Genomic DNA, 18567 nt, shown 5'->3' with positions numbered 1-18567 from the left:
TTTCTTTGAAAAATCATACATAAAAGAATCATGACAGCAGATAGAAGAAGAAGGATCTTTGGAAGCTCACCTGATTGTTACCGGTGTCATGGAACCCCTGAAAACCATAATCCACGTTCTTAGAGACTGCCCTGTAGCGTCCCAAATTTGGACACAACTCCTTGATCCCTCCAAGATTTAGGAATTCCTTAGAGCTCCCATTGAATATTGGCTAAGGTGGAATCTGTTGGTGCGGAATTCAAAGTCCACAAACTAACCGGCAAGTGCACCGGGTCGTACCAAGTAATACCTCAGGTGAGTGAGGGTTGATCCTGCGAGGATTGAAGGACTAAGTAACAATGGTTAATTGATTTACTTAGTTAGGCAAACAGAAAAGAGTGTTTGAATATTCAAAGAGCATTAAACAATCGTGCAAAAACTAAAATAGTAAAGTAAATGGGTTGGGAGTAAAGTATGGAGAAGGCAGTTAAGGTTTCAGAGTTATCTATTTTTCCGGATTAACTTTTCTTACTAACTATTTTAATTATGCAGGATTTAATTCATGGCAAACTATATGTGACTAGACCCTAATTCCTTAGACCTTTCTAGTCTCTTCTAATTTTCATCAACTGCCAATTCCTTGGTCAATTAATTCCAATTAGAGGGTGATGATCAAATTCCAGTTTATATGCCACAAAAATCCTAATTATCCAAAAAATAAAAGGATTATATGTCACGTATCCCATTAAATCCAAATAATAAAAATTTAGGAGAATATGTTTTCAAGCTGTTGTTCAAGTAAAGAGCTTTTCCAAGTTATACAAGAACTCAATTAGAAAGAGGGTCATACTTCCGTTCCACCCAAATTCATAAGATAAAGATCGAAAACAATTCTTAAATTATAAATCCATACATGAATTAAAATAGAAAAAGCAATAAAATCAATCCATACAAATAGACAGAGATCCTAACCTTAATAGTGGAGGTTTAGTTGCTCATGGTTCAGAGTGAAAATAAGGATTGTAAATTGTAAATGGGAATAATGTTGTGCTGGAATCCCCCTGTTGGAATTCCCTTTTATAACTAATCCTAATTAATTTAAAATCTATCTTCTAAAACTAAAATAATATCTTTTCCTATTTTAAAATAATATTTAAATTTAAATCAGAATTAATTATGGCAATCAGCAAGTCTTCAATTTGATGGATGGGGACCACTTGATTCATTCACTCTACAGCCTCTGATATGTGATTTCTGGGCTGAAAACTGGGTCGAAACTTGGCCTGAAATCACCCCCAGCATTTTCTGCGAATTCTGCATATCGCGCATGTCACGCGTATGCGTCAGTCACGCGTACACGTCGTTGGTCTTCTTCGCGTGTCACGCGTACGCGTCAGGTACGCGCACGCGTCGCTGTGCAATTTCGCTTTTCACCCGTGCGCGTATGATAAACCACTATTTTATGGTTTACCTTATGCTCAATTGAGTGGTTTATATCAATTCTTTACCTACTTATTCATACAATTCGCATGTTTTACGTTTTCCTTCCTGATTTTGTGCTATGATTGAAAACATGCTTCTTTGGCCTTATATTTGCTAATATTAATCCTCTCTTATTACCATTTGATGCCGTGATATGTGCGTTAAGTGATTTCAGGCTTCATAGGGCAGGAATGGCTTAGACGACAGAAAGAAAACATACAAAAATGGAAAAAAAGCACAAAAATGGAGTTTTGAAGAAAAGGGCAGCGACGCGGACGCGTAGACGACGCGGACGCGTGTCTAGCGCGAAATGGCAGTGACGCGTACGCGTGGACGATGCAGACGCGTGCCTAGAGCAGAACACAACTGACGCGTACGCGTGACTGACGCGCACGTGTAACAAGGAAAAACTCCAAATGACGCGAATGCGTGACCCACGCGCATGCGTGACAGACGCCACGTGCAGAAAATTGCAGAAGTCGCTCCCATCGATTTCTGGACCCTTTTTCGGCCCAAATCCAAGTCCAGAAACACAGAATATAAGTCAGAGAATGGGGGAATCAATAACAATCACAACACAACATTCATTATTCATAATTTTAGGTTTTAGATGTAGTTTTCTAGAGAGAGAGGTTCTCTCCTCTCTCTTAGATTGTTAGGATTAGGATTCCAGGATTTTTAGGATTCCAGGTTCTCTCCTCTCTCTTAGGATTTAGGATTTAGATTTTTAGGATTAGGATTCCTTCGTTTTCTTCATTCCAGGTTCAATGTTCCTTTAATTTATGTTCTCTTCTACTTTTATTTATTTTATTACTTTAGTTTGTTTATTTTCCCAAATTGGTTTATGGATTCCTATGTTTAATTTGATTCAATACAATTCGAGGTATTTCAGATTTAAGATTTCTTTCTTTTATTTATGTTACTGCTGCTTCCAATCTGAAGGCATTTTTATTTGAGTAGATTTTCTCCCATTTTGGCTTTGGTTAAGTGATTGGTGACACTTGAGTTGTCAAACTCAGCAGTTGATTGAAAATTGGAAATTGTTGATTGATTTGGATCCCTCTAAAGCTAGTCTTTCCGCATGAATTGACTAGGAATTGAGGAATCAAACTGATTAGTCCACTTGACTTTTCTTTATTTAGTAAGGGTTAACTAAGTGGGAGCAATAACAATTCTCATCACACTTGATAAGGATAACTAGGATGGGATTTTCAGTTCTCATACCTTGCCAAGAGTTTTTCTAATTAATAATTTATTTTCTTCCAATTAATCATTCTTTCATTCAAGGCTTTTTATTTTGATTACATAAAATCTCTTGTTAATTTTCATTGCTTTAATTTATAATTATTTATTTGCCCATTGCCCAAACTCAACATTCCCCAGAAAACGCATAACTAATAATTCATACTTCCCTACAATTCCTTGAGATATGACCCGAGGTTTTAATACTTCGGTTATAAATTTTATTGGGTTTTGTTACTTGTGACAACCAAACTTTTGTACGAAAGGATTCTCTGTTGGTTTAGAAACTATACTTACAACGCGATTATAATTTTATAAAATTCTTTACCAGCAGAAATTCGATCGTCAAAATGGTGCCGTTGCCAGGGAATTGCAAACGTGTGCCTTATTATTGGTTATTGTAAATATTTTTTTTTGCTTGCTTATTTATTTCTATTTTTGTTTTTAATTTTTATTAGCTACTATGAGTTCTCACCCCCGTCGCTTTGAGTTTGGTTTTAATGTTGTTGGAAGGAATGGAAGCTATAACAGGAACATGCATCAAGGTCGGAACAATCAAAGTTGGAAGGAGCCACGAGGATCTGATCAACCGTTTCGGCAACAACACCTTCCAAGATACCATGGACAACGACCATCTTACAATGCATGCCAAGACAATAGTTATGGTGGACCTCTTTGTGACAACCAACCTCCACCAGTATACTATGGTCAAGAGCCATCCCGAGGTGCGTACCAGGATAATAGATATGGTGGACCCCCTTGTAGTTACCAACAAGCTCCATCATATGCCTATAAACCACCTCCTCAACATAGCTTTGAACCACCATACTCACAAGCCACCCACAACCATTCAACTCCATATGACCCTAACCCTTATCCACCCCAATCCCAATCCAATTACCCCTAAGAACCACCACTTCCATATGCACCATGTCCATACCCATCAACCCGAGAATCACAGAAACGTCTCAAGGAAACAGTGAATAAATTTCATGCAACCCTTCACCAATTGGATCAAGCGATCAATCGATTAGCTTCCCGACGTTCGGACACTCAAGGAACCCCCATGACTTCATGTGGACAATCTAATGAAGAACGTAGCATGAAGGAGATACTAGAAACTCCAATGGACAGTACGGAGCATGACTTTGTACTGGAACAAGTGGAGGAAGCCGTAATTATCAAAGAAGAAGAATTGGTTGAAGACTTAGGAGATGCTGAACCTCCATGGGAATCACGAATTGTGGAGAATTCCGCCGAGCAGTTTTCAATTGATGCTAAGGAGGATAGTGCACAGCCCCAGAAGCATATATCTTATAAAGAACTGGACGGAACAGCTCAAGAAGCAAGTTTCCTTGGTAATGATCATCATGAATTAAGCTCTCCTAGTAATGAACTTGCATCCGCAAGTGAATTCTTTGAGATTGAAGAATCTTCCCCAAGTGAATACAAAGATGATGCGGAGGTAGACTTTTTTCAACCCCCAATTTATAACTTGAGTGATGAGGAAGATATCGAAGACTTTGATCAAAACGTGGTTGCAGTTGAAGAAGTTTGCAAAGAAGTGGAGGAATTCATAGAAGAATACAAGGGAGTGGAGTTTGCAAAACCACTAGAAACACCTATCTCAAAGCCATTACCACCCAATACAAACTTCATGTGGGTAAAATCTTTAGCCTTTATTTTTACTTTTCCACTTGAATATGGTTAGCTTGAAACAGATGGCCAGCTTAGAGCTCTTTGCGGCTTTAAGAGTAAGAGAGAAATGGCTCGCACTCAGAGCTGGTATGCAAGATTCAATAAAGCTCCACGCTTCAATTTGAGGTACAAGGATTGATTTCGAGTTCGATTGAATGGGTCTCAGAAGATGTTTGGTAATCTTAGTGAGAATTCAAATTCCATACTGCTCGGCTGGAAAAATGTAGATCAAGACAAAGATGGGTCCAAAGGCAAGGTTTGGGATCCTGGAATTTATTCTGACAATCAACACCCCTGGAGCCTAAAAACCTGCTTTTACTTGCTCAAAGGCTTTACTTGCCTTGTTTGGGACCCTGGAGGATATTGGAATTGAAAACGTTGGTGGAGATTCCTGGATGAGTTCAAGCACAATCCATCATAAACAGGGAGCTCATCGAATGTCCAACTTAAGGACTTTAACTAAAAGTGCTAGGTGGGAGACAACTCACCATGGTATGGTCGTTCTTTTTCAGTCTTAGTTTTATTTTATTTAGTTTTATTCTTAATTTTATTTTATTCTATTTTTTTTAGTGTTCATTTATAATATCTGCATCAACATCTGCATTTTTCATCCGGCATACTGCATAAAAAAAGTGCCTCCCATGCGTGCATGTAAACCACGCGCACGCGTCACATGCGACGCTAAACCTTACAGAGAGTTGCGCGGGAGCGTGGCTGGAGGCGTGCCCCAGGCACAAACACGCCCACGCGAACGCGTCCCTGACGCATCCGCGTCAATTGCAAAATCAGCCTTCCACGCGTACGCGTGACCCTACAAATCGGCGTAAAGAGGTGTCAGGCCGAAAGTTGTGCTGGCCTGGTGCGGGCACTGTGCCCAAGGCACAAAATCACCCACGCGTATGCGTCCCTGACGTGTGCGCGCCATTTTCAAATTCAAACCACCCACGCGTACGCGTCACATGGTTAATGCAGTTTTCACGCGCACGCGTGCCCTGCGCGCACGCGTGCCCTGCGCGCACGTGTCGCGCCCCGTTTTTAATTTTCCTCCCTTTTATTCTATCTTCTATCCTTCTTTCTTCCTCATTTCTTACTTTCTTCTTCTTCATCCCTCTAACTTTTCATCCCTCTTCACTTTCATTCTATTTTATTTAATTTATTTGCATACTTTCATTCATTGCATTTTTAATTTTGTGCATATTTTTATTTTTTTTTCTAAATTTATTATTTTTTCATTGGTGTTAAATTTTTTTTTTCAACTGTTGTATCTTTTCTGGTATTATTTTGGTGCTTAGTGACTTGTTTACATTGTTGGGTGATATTATTTATTTGTCAAATGCCAATTTTTATGATACCTGTGTTCCTTTTGCATTGACATGAATTTATACTGCCTTTTCTCCATTGTTGCAATTTTTGCACTATTGATATGCCATTTGCTTCTACTATTTTCTCACTTGCATGTTGTAGCTACCATGTAATTGAGACCCTCATTATTTGGTATTAACCCATCCATACTTTATTTATTTTCTTATCTTTATTTCTGGGTTACTTTTCTTCTCTTTCCTCTTCTTTCAGGATGGCCACCGAGAAGGGAAACGAGAAGCGTCTCAATGGGGTGACAGACAAGTCCATCTGCACAATCTATGGAGAAAAGCATCAGTTGGAGCAACCCGTCCACTTGCACATCTTAGCATGCACCAAGGACGGTGCAATCTTTAAGTGTGGGGAGGTCGATACCGATCTCCATGGGTTAGTCACTCTTCTATCTCAACACCAATGGTTTATTTTCCTTGTTAGTCATTGCATTTGTATGTTTGATTGCATATTTATTTGATTTTGTGCATATTTTACCACCACTTAGTTAAAGTAATATTTACTTTTTCAAGAAACTTTTTAGAGTATTTCATTAATTTAAATTAAAACTTTTTATTAAACTTGTTTGAAGAAATATTATACTGAAACATGGTTTAGAGCTCGAACACACAAAACCTGTGAGATTTTTGAGCTTATTTGATTGGTTGCATTTTATCAATCAATATTTTATTTTTTGGTGTGTGTTTTTCTCTCTAAAATTGTGATCTTTGTCTTGCTTAATTCTATATTTCCATGGTTTGATGTATGCATGCACTTATATGATTGAGGCCTTTGTTTCACTGAGCTTACATACCCATATGGCCTTACCCTTTCATTATCCTTTGCAAACCAATGTTGAGCCTATTTTACCCCTTTTATTCTTTACTTTAGCACATCATTAACTCTAAGCGGAAAACAATAATGTCCTTAATTTGAATCCTTGGTTAGCTTAGACTAGTGAGAGTGCTCATGAATTAAGTGTGGGGAAAAGTGGGTTTGAAAATGTTTGGTTTAAGAATTGGGTGTTATATATCTTTATGAAAATGTGAAAGAAATGTTTAGGACATGTTCATGCATTCAATAATTTAATCATATGCATTGAGAAAAACAAAAGAAAAAAGATATATATATATATATATATATATAAAGAAGAAAAAGAGAAAAAGAAAAGAAAAAGAGCAAATAATAAAAAGGGGACAAAATGCCCCCAAAGTAAATGATGAAAGCAATGCATATGTACTGTACTCGAAATTAGGATGCATGAATATGTAGAAAACATGGTTAATGGATAGTTAGATTTTGTATTGTGATTACATGGATTGTCCTAAGTTAGGTGGAAAGTTTAAGTTAATTAAGGATTCAGATTTTAGCCCACTTGGCCAAATACAATCCTACCTTGACCCTAACCCCATTACAACCCTTAAAAGACCTCTTGATATGTGTATTTATGCATTAAATTTTTGTTGATTGGTAGAAGAAAAGCAAGCCTTAGAAAGCAAGGTTAGTAGAGAATTGAGAGAGTCGAACCTTAAACACTTGAGTGATTAGAGTGTATACACTTCCGGTGAGGGTTCGATGCTCGATTCTTTGTTCCCGGCTTTCACGAGCTATTTTCTTTTGTAAGTTTACTTGTACTTTATTTTGTGATTTGAATTAGTGAAATCCAGTTCATGTTTGTTCTTAAAAGATTTATTTACTTTTAACCAAGTAGGTAGAAACATCTTAGCATGTAGCTGAATTCATATAGATAGGTTGCATTTCATACTTTCTTCCATTCCCCTTCACTCTCTTATAGCTTCTCTTGAGCTTAGCATGAGGACATGCTAATGTTTAAGTGTGGAGAGGTTGATAAACCACTATTTTACGGTTTATCTTATGCTCAATTGAGTGGTTTATATCAATTCTTTACCTACTTATTCATACAATTTGCATGTTTTACATTTTCCTTCCTGATTTTGTGCTATGATTGAAAACATACTTCTTTGGCTTTATATTTGCTAATATTAATCCTCTCTTATTACCATTCGATGTTGTGATATGTGCGTTAAGTGATTTCAGGCTTCATAGGGCAGGAATGGCTTAGAGGACAGAAAGGAAACATACAAAAATGGAAGGAAAGCACAAAAATGGAGTTTTGAAGAAAAGGGCAGCGACGCGCACACGTAGACGACACGGACGCGTGTCTAGCGCGAAATGGCAGTGACGCGTACGCGTGGACGACGTGGACACGTGCCTAGAGCAGAACACAACTGACGCGTACGCGTGACTGACGCGCACGTGTGACAAGGAAAAACTCCAAATGACGCGAATGCGTGACCCACGTGCACGCGTGACAGACGCCACGTGCAGAAAATTGCAAAAGTCGCCCCCAGCGATTTCTGGACCCTTTTTTGGCCCAAATCCAAGTCCAGAAATACAGAATATAAGCCAGAGAATGGGGGAATCAATAACAATCACAACACAACATTCATTATTCATAATTTTAGGTTTTAGATGTATTTTTCTAGAGAGAGAGGTTCTCTCCTCTCTCTTAGGATTTAGGATTTAGGATTTAGATTTTTAGGATTAGGATTCCTTCATTTTCTTCATTCCAGGTTCAATGTTCCTTTAATTTATGTTCTCTTCTACTTTTATTTATTTTATTACTTTAGTTTGTTTATTTTTCCAAATTGGTTTATGGATTTCTATGTTTAATTTGATTCAATACAATTCGAGGTATTTCAGATTTAAGATTTCTTTCTTTTATTTATGTTACTGTTGCTTCCAATCTGAAGGCATTTTTATTCGAGTAGATTTTCTCCCCTTTTGGCTTTGGTTAAGTGATTGGTGACACTTGAGTTGTCAAACTCGGTAGTTGATTGAAAATTAGAAATTGCTGATTGATTTGGATCCCTCTAAAGCTAGTCTTTCCGCAGGAGTTGATTAGGACTTGAGGAATCAAATTGATTAGTCCACTTAACTTTCCTTTATTTAGTAAGGGTTAACTAAGTGGGAGCAATAACAATTCTCATCACACCTAATAAAGATAACTAGGATGGGATTTCCAGTTCTCATACCTTTCCAAGAGTTTTTCTAATTAATAATTTATTTTCTTCCAATTAATCATTCTTTCATTCAAGGCTTTTTATTTTGATTACATAAAATCTCTTGTTAATTTTCATTGCTTTAATTTATAATTATTTATTTGCCCATTGCCCAAACTCAACATTCCCCAGAAAACGCATAACTAATAATTCATATTTCCCTGCAATTCCTTGAGATACGACCTGAGGTTTCAATACTGCGGTTATAAATTTTATTGGGTTTTGTTACTTGTGACAACTAAACTTTTGTATGAAAGGATTCTCTTTTGGTTTAGAAACTATACTTACAACACGATTATATTTTTATAAAATTCTTTACTGGCAGAAATTCGATCGTCAGCGTACCATGGACAGCTCCAAATCACGCGAACGCGTCAGGCACGTGTACGCATCGCTCCTCGCTAGTCAGCTCCTTGGTTTCTTCTCTTTCTCTGTAGAAAATCCATCAAATCCATCCGAATGCTACCTAAAATAAAAAAAATTGCACAGGACTCAAAGTAGCATCCATAGTGGCTGAAAGATAATAAATTCTTGATAAAACTTAACAATTTAAATGCAAATTTACTAGAAAAAGATAGGAAAGTTGCTCACGCCTCACAACACCAAACTTGAATTGTTGCTTGTCCTCAAGCAACCAAACTAATATAGTCTTAGAATGTGAATTTGTATGAGAGTGAGAGTTCAATTAAGATCATGTCTCTTCTTATAGTGGGGGTTTACAACTGCAATCCTGAATAGTTTTGGCATCTCACTCTCCTTTGAATCAGAAGAATGTTACTGTCATTCGGAATTAGAATCCGGATAATATTATGAATTCTCTGATCTTTTGTAACTCAATTTAACCCTTGAACACAGCTTTTTCTTTTCTTTGGTACTTTGCACCTTGAGCCTAGTCGTGACTTTAAATGTTTTGTCTCAAACTTTACTTGACACAGAAACACCACAAGCACTTAACTGGGGAACTCTCTTTAAGTTCTAAATTTTATTATTTTTATTAGTATTATATATATATATTTTCAGTTACTCCCAGACAGTGGTGCTCAAAGCCTTTGGCGTACTCTGCAATTGATCTCGACTCTAAATTTTTTGTCTCAAGGATTACTTGACACAGAAACACCACAAGCATGTGACTAGGGAAACAACTCTTTGAGCTTTTAATCATGTCTGACCTCTCTAGTCATTGATGCTCAGAGCCTTGGACCTTGCTTTTATTTTTCTTTTGTTGTTTCTTTTGCTTCAAGGATTAAACTTTCATTAATTTCAGAGAAATCATAATAATTCTCTAACTTCCCATTCCTTGTATATCAATATTCTTTTATTCAAATTTAAATATGCACTGTTCATGTCATGCATTCAGAATCATAGAAAGTACCACCACATCTAAGTAAATAAGACTATTCTTCAATATAAACTCACTTTCTCATGCAATACATCACTTCTGTATTTTTTATTTGAATTCAACCTCAGTGAGTAATACATGAGACATCTTTTCGGAATTAAAGTAATTAAGAGAAAACTAAACTAGACCTAGGATTCTAACTAATAAAGGATCATACAACAAACAAAGCAAAATAGCCGAAAACCGGAACATAATATAATAAAAGCGGGAAGGAATATAAAATGAAAGGAACTCAACTACCTTAGTTATCCTAGCGGTCATTTTATTCTTCAGGTTGTGCTCCTCCTGTGAAGATGATTCGCCTCCCTTTGGTGCCATAAGAATAAACAGAAAACTTCTAAGCGAAGCGTCAACGGCAACAAAAACTTGGTGCGGAATTCAAAGTCCACAAACTAACCGGCAAGTGCACCGGGTCATACCAAGTAATACCTCAGGTGAGTGAGGGTCGATCCCACGAGGATTGAAGGACTAAGCAACAATGGTTAATTGATTTACTTAGTTAGGCAAACAGAAAAGAGTGTTTGAATATTCAAAGAGCATTAAACAATCGTGCAGAAACTAAAATAGTAAAGTAAATGGGTTGGGAGTAAAGTATGGAGAAGGCAGTTAAGGTTTCAGAGTTATCTATTTTTCTGGATTAACTTTTCTTACTAACTATTTTAATTATGCATGATTTAATTCATGGCAAACTATATGTGACTAGACCCTAATTCCTTAGACCTTTCTAGTCTCCTCTAATTTTCATCAACTGCCAATTCTTTGGTCAATTAATTCCAATTAGAGGGTGATGATCAAATTCCAGTTTATATGCCACAAAAATCCTAATTACCCAAAAAATAAAAGGATTATATGTCACGTATCCCGTTAAATCCAGAAAATTAAAATTTAGGAGAATATATTTTCAAGCTGTTGTTCAAGTAAAGAGCTTTTCCAAGTTATACAAGAACTCAATTAGAAAGAGGGTCATACTTCCGTTCCACCCAAATTCATAAGATAAAGATCGAAAATAATTCTTAAATTATAAATCCATACATGAATTAAAATAGAAAAAGCAATAAAATCAATCCATACAAATAGACAGAGCTTCTAACCTTAACAGTGGAGGTTTAGTTGCTCATGGTTTAGAGTAAAAATAAGGATTGTAAATTGTAAATGGGAATAATGTTGTGCTGGAATCCACCTGTTGGAATTTCCTTTTATAACTAATCCTAATTAATTTAAAATCTATCTTCTAAAACTAAAATAATATCTTTTCCTATTTTAAAATAATATTTAAATTTAAATCAGAATTAATTATGGCAATCAGCAAGTCTTCAATTTGATGGATGGGGACCACTTGATTCCTTCACTCTACAGCCTCTGATCTGTGCTTTCAGGGCTGAAAACTGGGTCGAAACTTGGCCTGAAATTGCCGCCAGCATTTTCTGCGAATTCTACATGTCGCGCATGTCACGCGTATGCGTCAGTCACGCATACGCGTCGTTGGTCTTCTTCGCGTGTCACGTGTACGCGTCAGGTACGCGCACGCGTCGCTGTGCAGTTTCGCTTTTCACGCGTACGCGTTAGGTACGCGCACGCGTTGCCATGGACAGCTCCAAATCATGCGTACACGTCAGGCACGCGTACGCGTCGCTCCTCGCTGGTCAGCTCCTTGGTTTCTTCTCTTTCTCTGCAGAAACTCCATCAAATCCATCCGAATGCTACCTATAATAAACAAAATTGCACAAGACTCAAAGTAGCATCCATAATGGCTGAAAGATAGTAAATTCTTGATAAAACTTAACAATTTAAATGCAAATTTACTTGGAAAAGATAGGAAAGATGCTCACGCATCATCTGTCCACTGAGCTTCGGTGTAACACCCTATCTTTTAGCACGTCATGATCGTACTAAAATCTTAGGCGTTACTTACCTCTAACTCTTTTTATTTTATGTTATCTTTATTTAATATTGTGCCTTCGCGAATACGAATTGAATTTTAATCAAGAAAACAAAATGTCTTTACTTTAAGACTCTTAATCACAAAAATATATATACTCACATAGCAATATATACATAGACTTATTCCAAGATTCTCAAATACAAGTCCTACCCCTCTAAAAATCAAAGCCAATAAATGGCGAAGGAAAAGTCTAAGGCTAAACCAACTACAGAAATACAGATACATATTTACACATATAGCTTCGATGTTCAGTCGTTGCAGCTCCGCGCCAAGGATTCCTGAATCTGTTGCTGAAAGGAAAATCTGTAGGGGGGTGAGAACGTCATCCTCGCATGTTCAATAGGGAAAGTGAATGCCGTAAAGGTAATGAACGAAATGCCAATAATTTACTTTACTCGATAAAACTATTCTTTTATCAAGCCTTTGAAAATATTTTTTAATTTTACTTTAGACAATTAATCAATGTTCTGAAAACCGGACCGAACCGATCGGTCGGACCGGTTCAACCGAGAACCGATGATGCAAACGGTTCGGTCCTCCTCCTATAACCGCTTGGGAAAAAACCGTTCAAAAACTGGCAAACCGGCCGAAAACTGGCCGGTTGGGCCGAAACGGTAACCGGCCGGTTCCTTTAAAGCGATGCCGTTTTTTACTTTTTAAAAAAAAAAAAAGAAAACAAGAAAACCCGATAACACTCGTTCTCCAACCCCCCTTTCCCCATTCATTCAGATTCACCTAATCACCTCACAGCTCACTCCAAGGACTCCATCGTCGCTGAACCCTAGCCCTAGGAACCCTGAATCGTAGCCCTCCATTATCGCCGCCGTTCAGAGGTCGTCAGCGCCGTCGCCGTCCTCAAGTCCTCAGGAGCCAGTAAGTCAACAGGTTTCTTCGTCTTCGCTGGCTTCTCGAACCCAGGTGAGTGCTCTTCGTCTTCATCTTCTCTGAGCTTATTCTTCAATTTTTGATCCATATTGCTTCAATTCTTCTTGGGTCTTGGCTTGAAGTTTGGTTCTTCTTCTTCTTCGGTCTTCAGTCTTCGTTCTTCGGACTTCAATCTTCATTCTTCGTTCTTTGTTCTTCGGTCTTCCTTGTATGTATGGTTCTGATTGCTGTGGAAATTCGTTCTTTGTTCTTCAATTCCTTGTATCTATGGTCTTCCTTGCATGTATGTTTGGGTTGGTTGATAATGCTAGAAACTGTCTCTGTTATGTGATTTGTATCCAGATTCCAGAACACCTAATAGGCTAATATTACTGTTTTAGTGTTTTGCTATTTTGTAATTCTAACTGTTACTCTGTTTTGGTCCAGAAGACCTAATATGCTGGAAAATTGTAATTGTTACTCTGTTTTGGTCCTGTTTTTAATTGCTGATGGCTCCTGCTTTAGGTTAAGAACATGGTTAATCATTGTGTTGTGGGTCCTGTTTTTAATTGCTGATGGCTCCTAACTTGTTATTGTTCATTGTGTTGTGGGGCTCTTTTTAATTTCATATCTATTTTTCATTGTGTTGTAGTTGCTGGTTTTGCTTTGATTTGTAGTTGCTGGTTATGTTAGTTTTGCTAGCTTTGTTTGTAATTGCTGGGTGAAGGTTTAGTGTTTTGTAATTGCTGACTTTGTTTTCTAATTGCTGGTTTTGCTGATGGCTCCTAATTTTTTTGTTCAAATTTGCTAATGGCTTTGATTTGTAGTTGCTGGTTTTGCTGGCTTTGTTTGTAATTGCTTGCTAAATTGCTTGTTGAATCTGAATTTGCATCGATTTTGGCCTCTCTTTTTTCTTGAATTTCTGTTGATGTTGCTGCGAGTCTTGTTCTGTTGATAGCTGAGATTTGGTTGCCGTTGTTGCCTTAGTCTAGCTTTAATCTCTTCCCACTCAATTTTCCAGCAGCAATTTCGAATGTTTCCAAATTGGCAAATGGATTGAGCGCCTTCCATAACTGAAACCATTTTAGAGCTTTCCCTTTCAAACCTCTTTCCACCTCTATGAATCTCTGCTCCTCAGGTGTCCATCCATAACCATCTTTCCTATTGTATATTGGAAATGTATTTTCAGATTGTTGAGTTATTTGTTTTCCCATGAAAAATGGAAGAAACCTCTCAGCGAGAGCACCAATGTTAGAACTCATTCTATGAATTAGGGAGAGAAACTCCAAATTGAACCAAGTTCAATATCAATTCATTAATTCCTTTAAGCTTTAATACATTGATAAAAGTCTCTTATCTATATTCTTAAAAGACTAAGTAATTCTATTGGGCATAACTAGTACCCTTCCTAATATTAAATAGTAACATGTAGTGGCCACATGAATATCAGAAGTATGCAAAATCAGCAGAGGATGCTGTTGTTGATGTTCTCAGAGCAGGTGTTTTATTTGCCATTTTCATTTCAAGTGGATAAATGGTTAACTGAATTCAATTTTTGTGCTGTTGAATAAGGCAAGGGATTATGAATATAAATGAATGTGATAAAATTGTGAATATGAATAAATATGATTGATGACAAACTTGGACGTTGGCATTTTATGTTTAGTTGGTTGTTTTTGTTATTTGACTTGAGTTTGTATTTGAATGAGATCATAATATTTTGGTTTTATTTTGGATGATATTTTAAAGTTTATATTAAACTATAATTATGTTTTAATGTATTTATTTATATTTTAATTATTATTTTATTACAAAACAGTTTTTTCGGTTCAACTACAGTCGAACCGGTTGAACCTATGAACCAGTGAACCAGTAACGAGAACGGTTCGATGACCGGTTCGGTTTTCAGAACCTTGCAATTAATTGCTTTCTTTAAAATTTCTGAACTTAAAACAAAACCCATTCACAACACTAATTATTAATCACTTTAATACATAAACTAATAGTACCAGAGACCCAATTGAACACAAGCAACGCAGAATAAGACAACCAGGATAATCATAGAGAAAATACAACAAGCAAAACACAACTAAACACAAATACGCAAACAATATGATGCATGTTTGTCCTAAGCAGGCCATGAGCTCACGCGTCGGTTGTCTATCCACAACGCAACGTTACTCGGGGCGAACCTTGAATATGGTTTCTTTACTGTGTCAGTCAGGCACAAGTATCATCATGGGTATGTCAGTTAGGATATCTTGGCATCACGGTAGAAATAGGCTATCAGTTAGACAAACATTCCCGCATTAGCAATCTCATGCTATTAATTAGGCGGGCCCTTTTCCATTATCAATTTGGCACAAGGCCCATTCACATTCCATATGCTATCAGTTAGGCAGACATTCCCGCATTAGCAATCTTAGGCTATCAGTCAGGCAGGCACTTCCACATTAACACTTTGGCACAAATCCCATTCAACATACAATTTTCACGATTCATTATCCGTTTCAGTTATCTCTTTTATACATAGCTTCTCATTTTCTTTCTCTTTATTATGCCTCCACATCACCAATTATATACACGTACTTCCTAGGGGTGTTCATGGCCTGGCCCGGCCCGAAGACCCAGCCCGGACCCAAACCTTTTAGGGGCTAATTTGGTGTGATTTCATTGGGTCTAGGGCCGGGTAAGGGTCTCAAAAATAGACCCAGTCATTATTTCGGGTCGGGTCTGGGCCATAGCTCGGGTCACCTAAACTCGGCCCGATGGCCCGGTCATCGTACACAATTAATATTTTGTGTTATTAGTGATGGATGATGACTATTCTTATGTGAAATTTAAGTATTATAAACCTTAATATTTTGTGTTATTAGTCATTATAAGACTATAAGTTAATGTTTTATGTTTAAAATGCATAAGACTTTAGACTAATGCATAATATTATGTTATTTATATTGATTTAAATATTTGGTGTTATTAGACAATATTAGTATTGATTGTGGTTATGCTTTAATTTTAGAGAATAGTTGGTTCTTGTTATATTTTTCTAAGTGAATTTTACTATGTGAATTGTGAAATCATGGTTGAAGATTAGGTGATTTTTACATGCTAAAGACCCGATTTTCACCCGATTTTTACCCAATTTTCACCCAGCCCGAAGATGCATAGGTTTCATCGGGTTTAGGGTCGGGTTAGGATCTAAAAATTAAGCCCGGTCTATATTTCGGGTCGGATCTGGGTTAGGCCAAACCCGGTGTGGCCCGACCCATGTACACCCCTAGTACTTCCCTATGACCTACATTATTAAACGTACCTCCACATCACCGCTTAATTACACATACCTCCGCATCACCAATTAACCTTAGGGTGAATCTGTGGTGCGAACTGTAGAAGTCAACATGTCAAGTTGACACTACATGGCGAGCTGTGATTTGGACGCATGGAAGTAATCTTTAGCTACGGTCATGGGTTTGAGAAAACAACTGTTACGGATGTATCTCATTTTCTGCTGGGGGAAGGAGGTTAATTAAGTGTGATTAGGTGATTAAGCTTAGGAAGGTTATGGGCTGAACTTTTGACACACTGATGGGCCAACAGTGATATGGCATGTCTTCCTTTTTGATAACTTTCATAAATTAGAATGCCATACCAAAAACATGGTTAGATAGGACGGAACCATGTATTATTAAAGAATTATCTTACCAAAAAAAATGTAATATATTATAGACGTTTGAATTAATTACCATTCATGAAACAATATAAAATAAATATCTATAGTAAGATGTAGTTGTTATTTAAAAAAAAAAAAAAACAACGATCATTACTCATTATATNATTATTAAAGACCAAAAAAAATGTAATATATTATAGACGTTTGAATTAATTACCATTCATGAAACAATATAAAATAAATATCTATAGTAACTATAGTAAGATATTTAAAAAAAAAAAAAAACAACAATCATTGCTCATTATATGTTTTTTAATCAGAATTGTTACACATCTAAGTATTTTTTTTAATCCAAATTTATTCAAGTAAGTCCAACACCAACAAAAATCATTTTCATTGAAAGAGCGTCATTATATATATTTTTTCTTCTTCTCCTCCCCCCATGCTTCTTTTTTTTTCCTCGCATGTAGATTCTTTTTCTGCTTCTCCTCCTCCTCATTTTCTTCTTCTTCTCCTCTTTCTTATCGTCATCACCAACAACACTAACATTTTACTAACATCTTTATTGGTTCTGATTTTTTCTGGTGCCATCATTAAATAATTTCAGTTTATTTTTTAGTTTATTTTGGTTTATTTGTGAATTAATTTCGGTTCATTTGTGTGTTAATTTTGGTTCACTTGTGAATACAAAATTTTGTCAATACTTATTAGCAGCATCAAGTGAACCGAAATTAACACACAAATAAACCGACAATTAACCATAAATAAACCGAAATAAATTAAGAAATGAACCAAAATTATTTAATGATGGCAGTAGAGAAAATTAGAACTAATAAAGACGTTTGCAAAATGTTAGTGTTATTGGTGATAACAATAAAGAAGAAGAAGGAGGAGGAGGAGAAGGAAAAAGAGGAGAAGAAGAAGGAAAGAAGAAAAATTTGCGTGTGCAAATTTGGAAAAAGAAGAAGAAATACGAGGAGGAGGAGGAGAAGGAGAAGGAGAAAGAAACGGAGAAGGAGAAAGAGAAAGAGCGCATGATTTGAAAAATTATTATAACAACTTAAACAGATTTGGATAAGTATTTTGTTTAGATGTAGAGCTTTATTTTTTTTGAATTAGTTATCATTCATTTATAAATTTATTTATTTATTTATTTATTGTTATTATTATTCATTTTTTCTTAATTCGACACCTCTTGCTTCCTTCATATATGTCCACACTAGTAGTTGACTTTCTTGCAGACACATACGATCTCCACTTAATTATAACACCACATCATGGCCGACAATGGAGCAGCTGCCTCCTCCTCTTCGTCATCATCATCCGGTATGTACGATGTTTTTCTGAGCTTTAGAGGCGAAGACACAAGATACATATCCTCAGATTCTCTCTACCGTAAACTCGCAGAAAACGGAAACCTCAAAGTGTTTAGAGATTGTCCGGATCTGAAACTAAGTGACCCAATTAAATCTACTCTTGTGGAAGCCATTAAAAGATCAAGGATGTTCATTGTTATGATGAGCCCAAACTATGTGTCTTCCTCGTGGTGCCTCGTGGAGCTAGTGGAGATACTCAAGTACTCCAACAATGGAAGAAATCGCCCCGTTTTTCCAGTTTTTTACCACGTGGAGCCTTCAGAAGTTAGATATCAGAATAGCATCAAATCTAAGGAAGCCATGAGAAAACATGAAGATACATACGGCAAAGAGACTGTGGCAGCGTGGGAGTCGGCTCTATCTACAATTTGCGGGCTATGCGGACAGCACATTGTTGAGAATAAGGGGTGAGTTCTTTTACAAGGGAGGTTAATTAGAACTTAGAATGTCATTATAGCTTATTATTTTTTATTATCCGT

The 18567-nt window shown here is 36.7% G+C and overlaps 1 protein-coding gene across 1 annotated transcript; it reads left to right on the top strand.

Moving 5' to 3' along the window:
• On the top strand, positions 17990-18499 carry LOC107633676 (toll/interleukin-1 receptor-like protein). The gene has a single exon (XM_016337281.1). The coding sequence runs from the start codon at positions 17990-17992 to the stop codon at positions 18497-18499; it is 510 nt and encodes a 169-aa protein (XP_016192767.1).

The sequence above is a fragment of the Arachis ipaensis genome, chromosome B03 (genome assembly GCF_000816755.2).
Source record: "Arachis ipaensis cultivar K30076 chromosome B03, Araip1.1, whole genome shotgun sequence".
NCBI classification, from domain to species: domain Eukaryota; kingdom Viridiplantae; phylum Streptophyta; class Magnoliopsida; order Fabales; family Fabaceae; genus Arachis; species Arachis ipaensis.
This window is presented reverse-complemented; position numbering and strand designations above follow the sequence as displayed.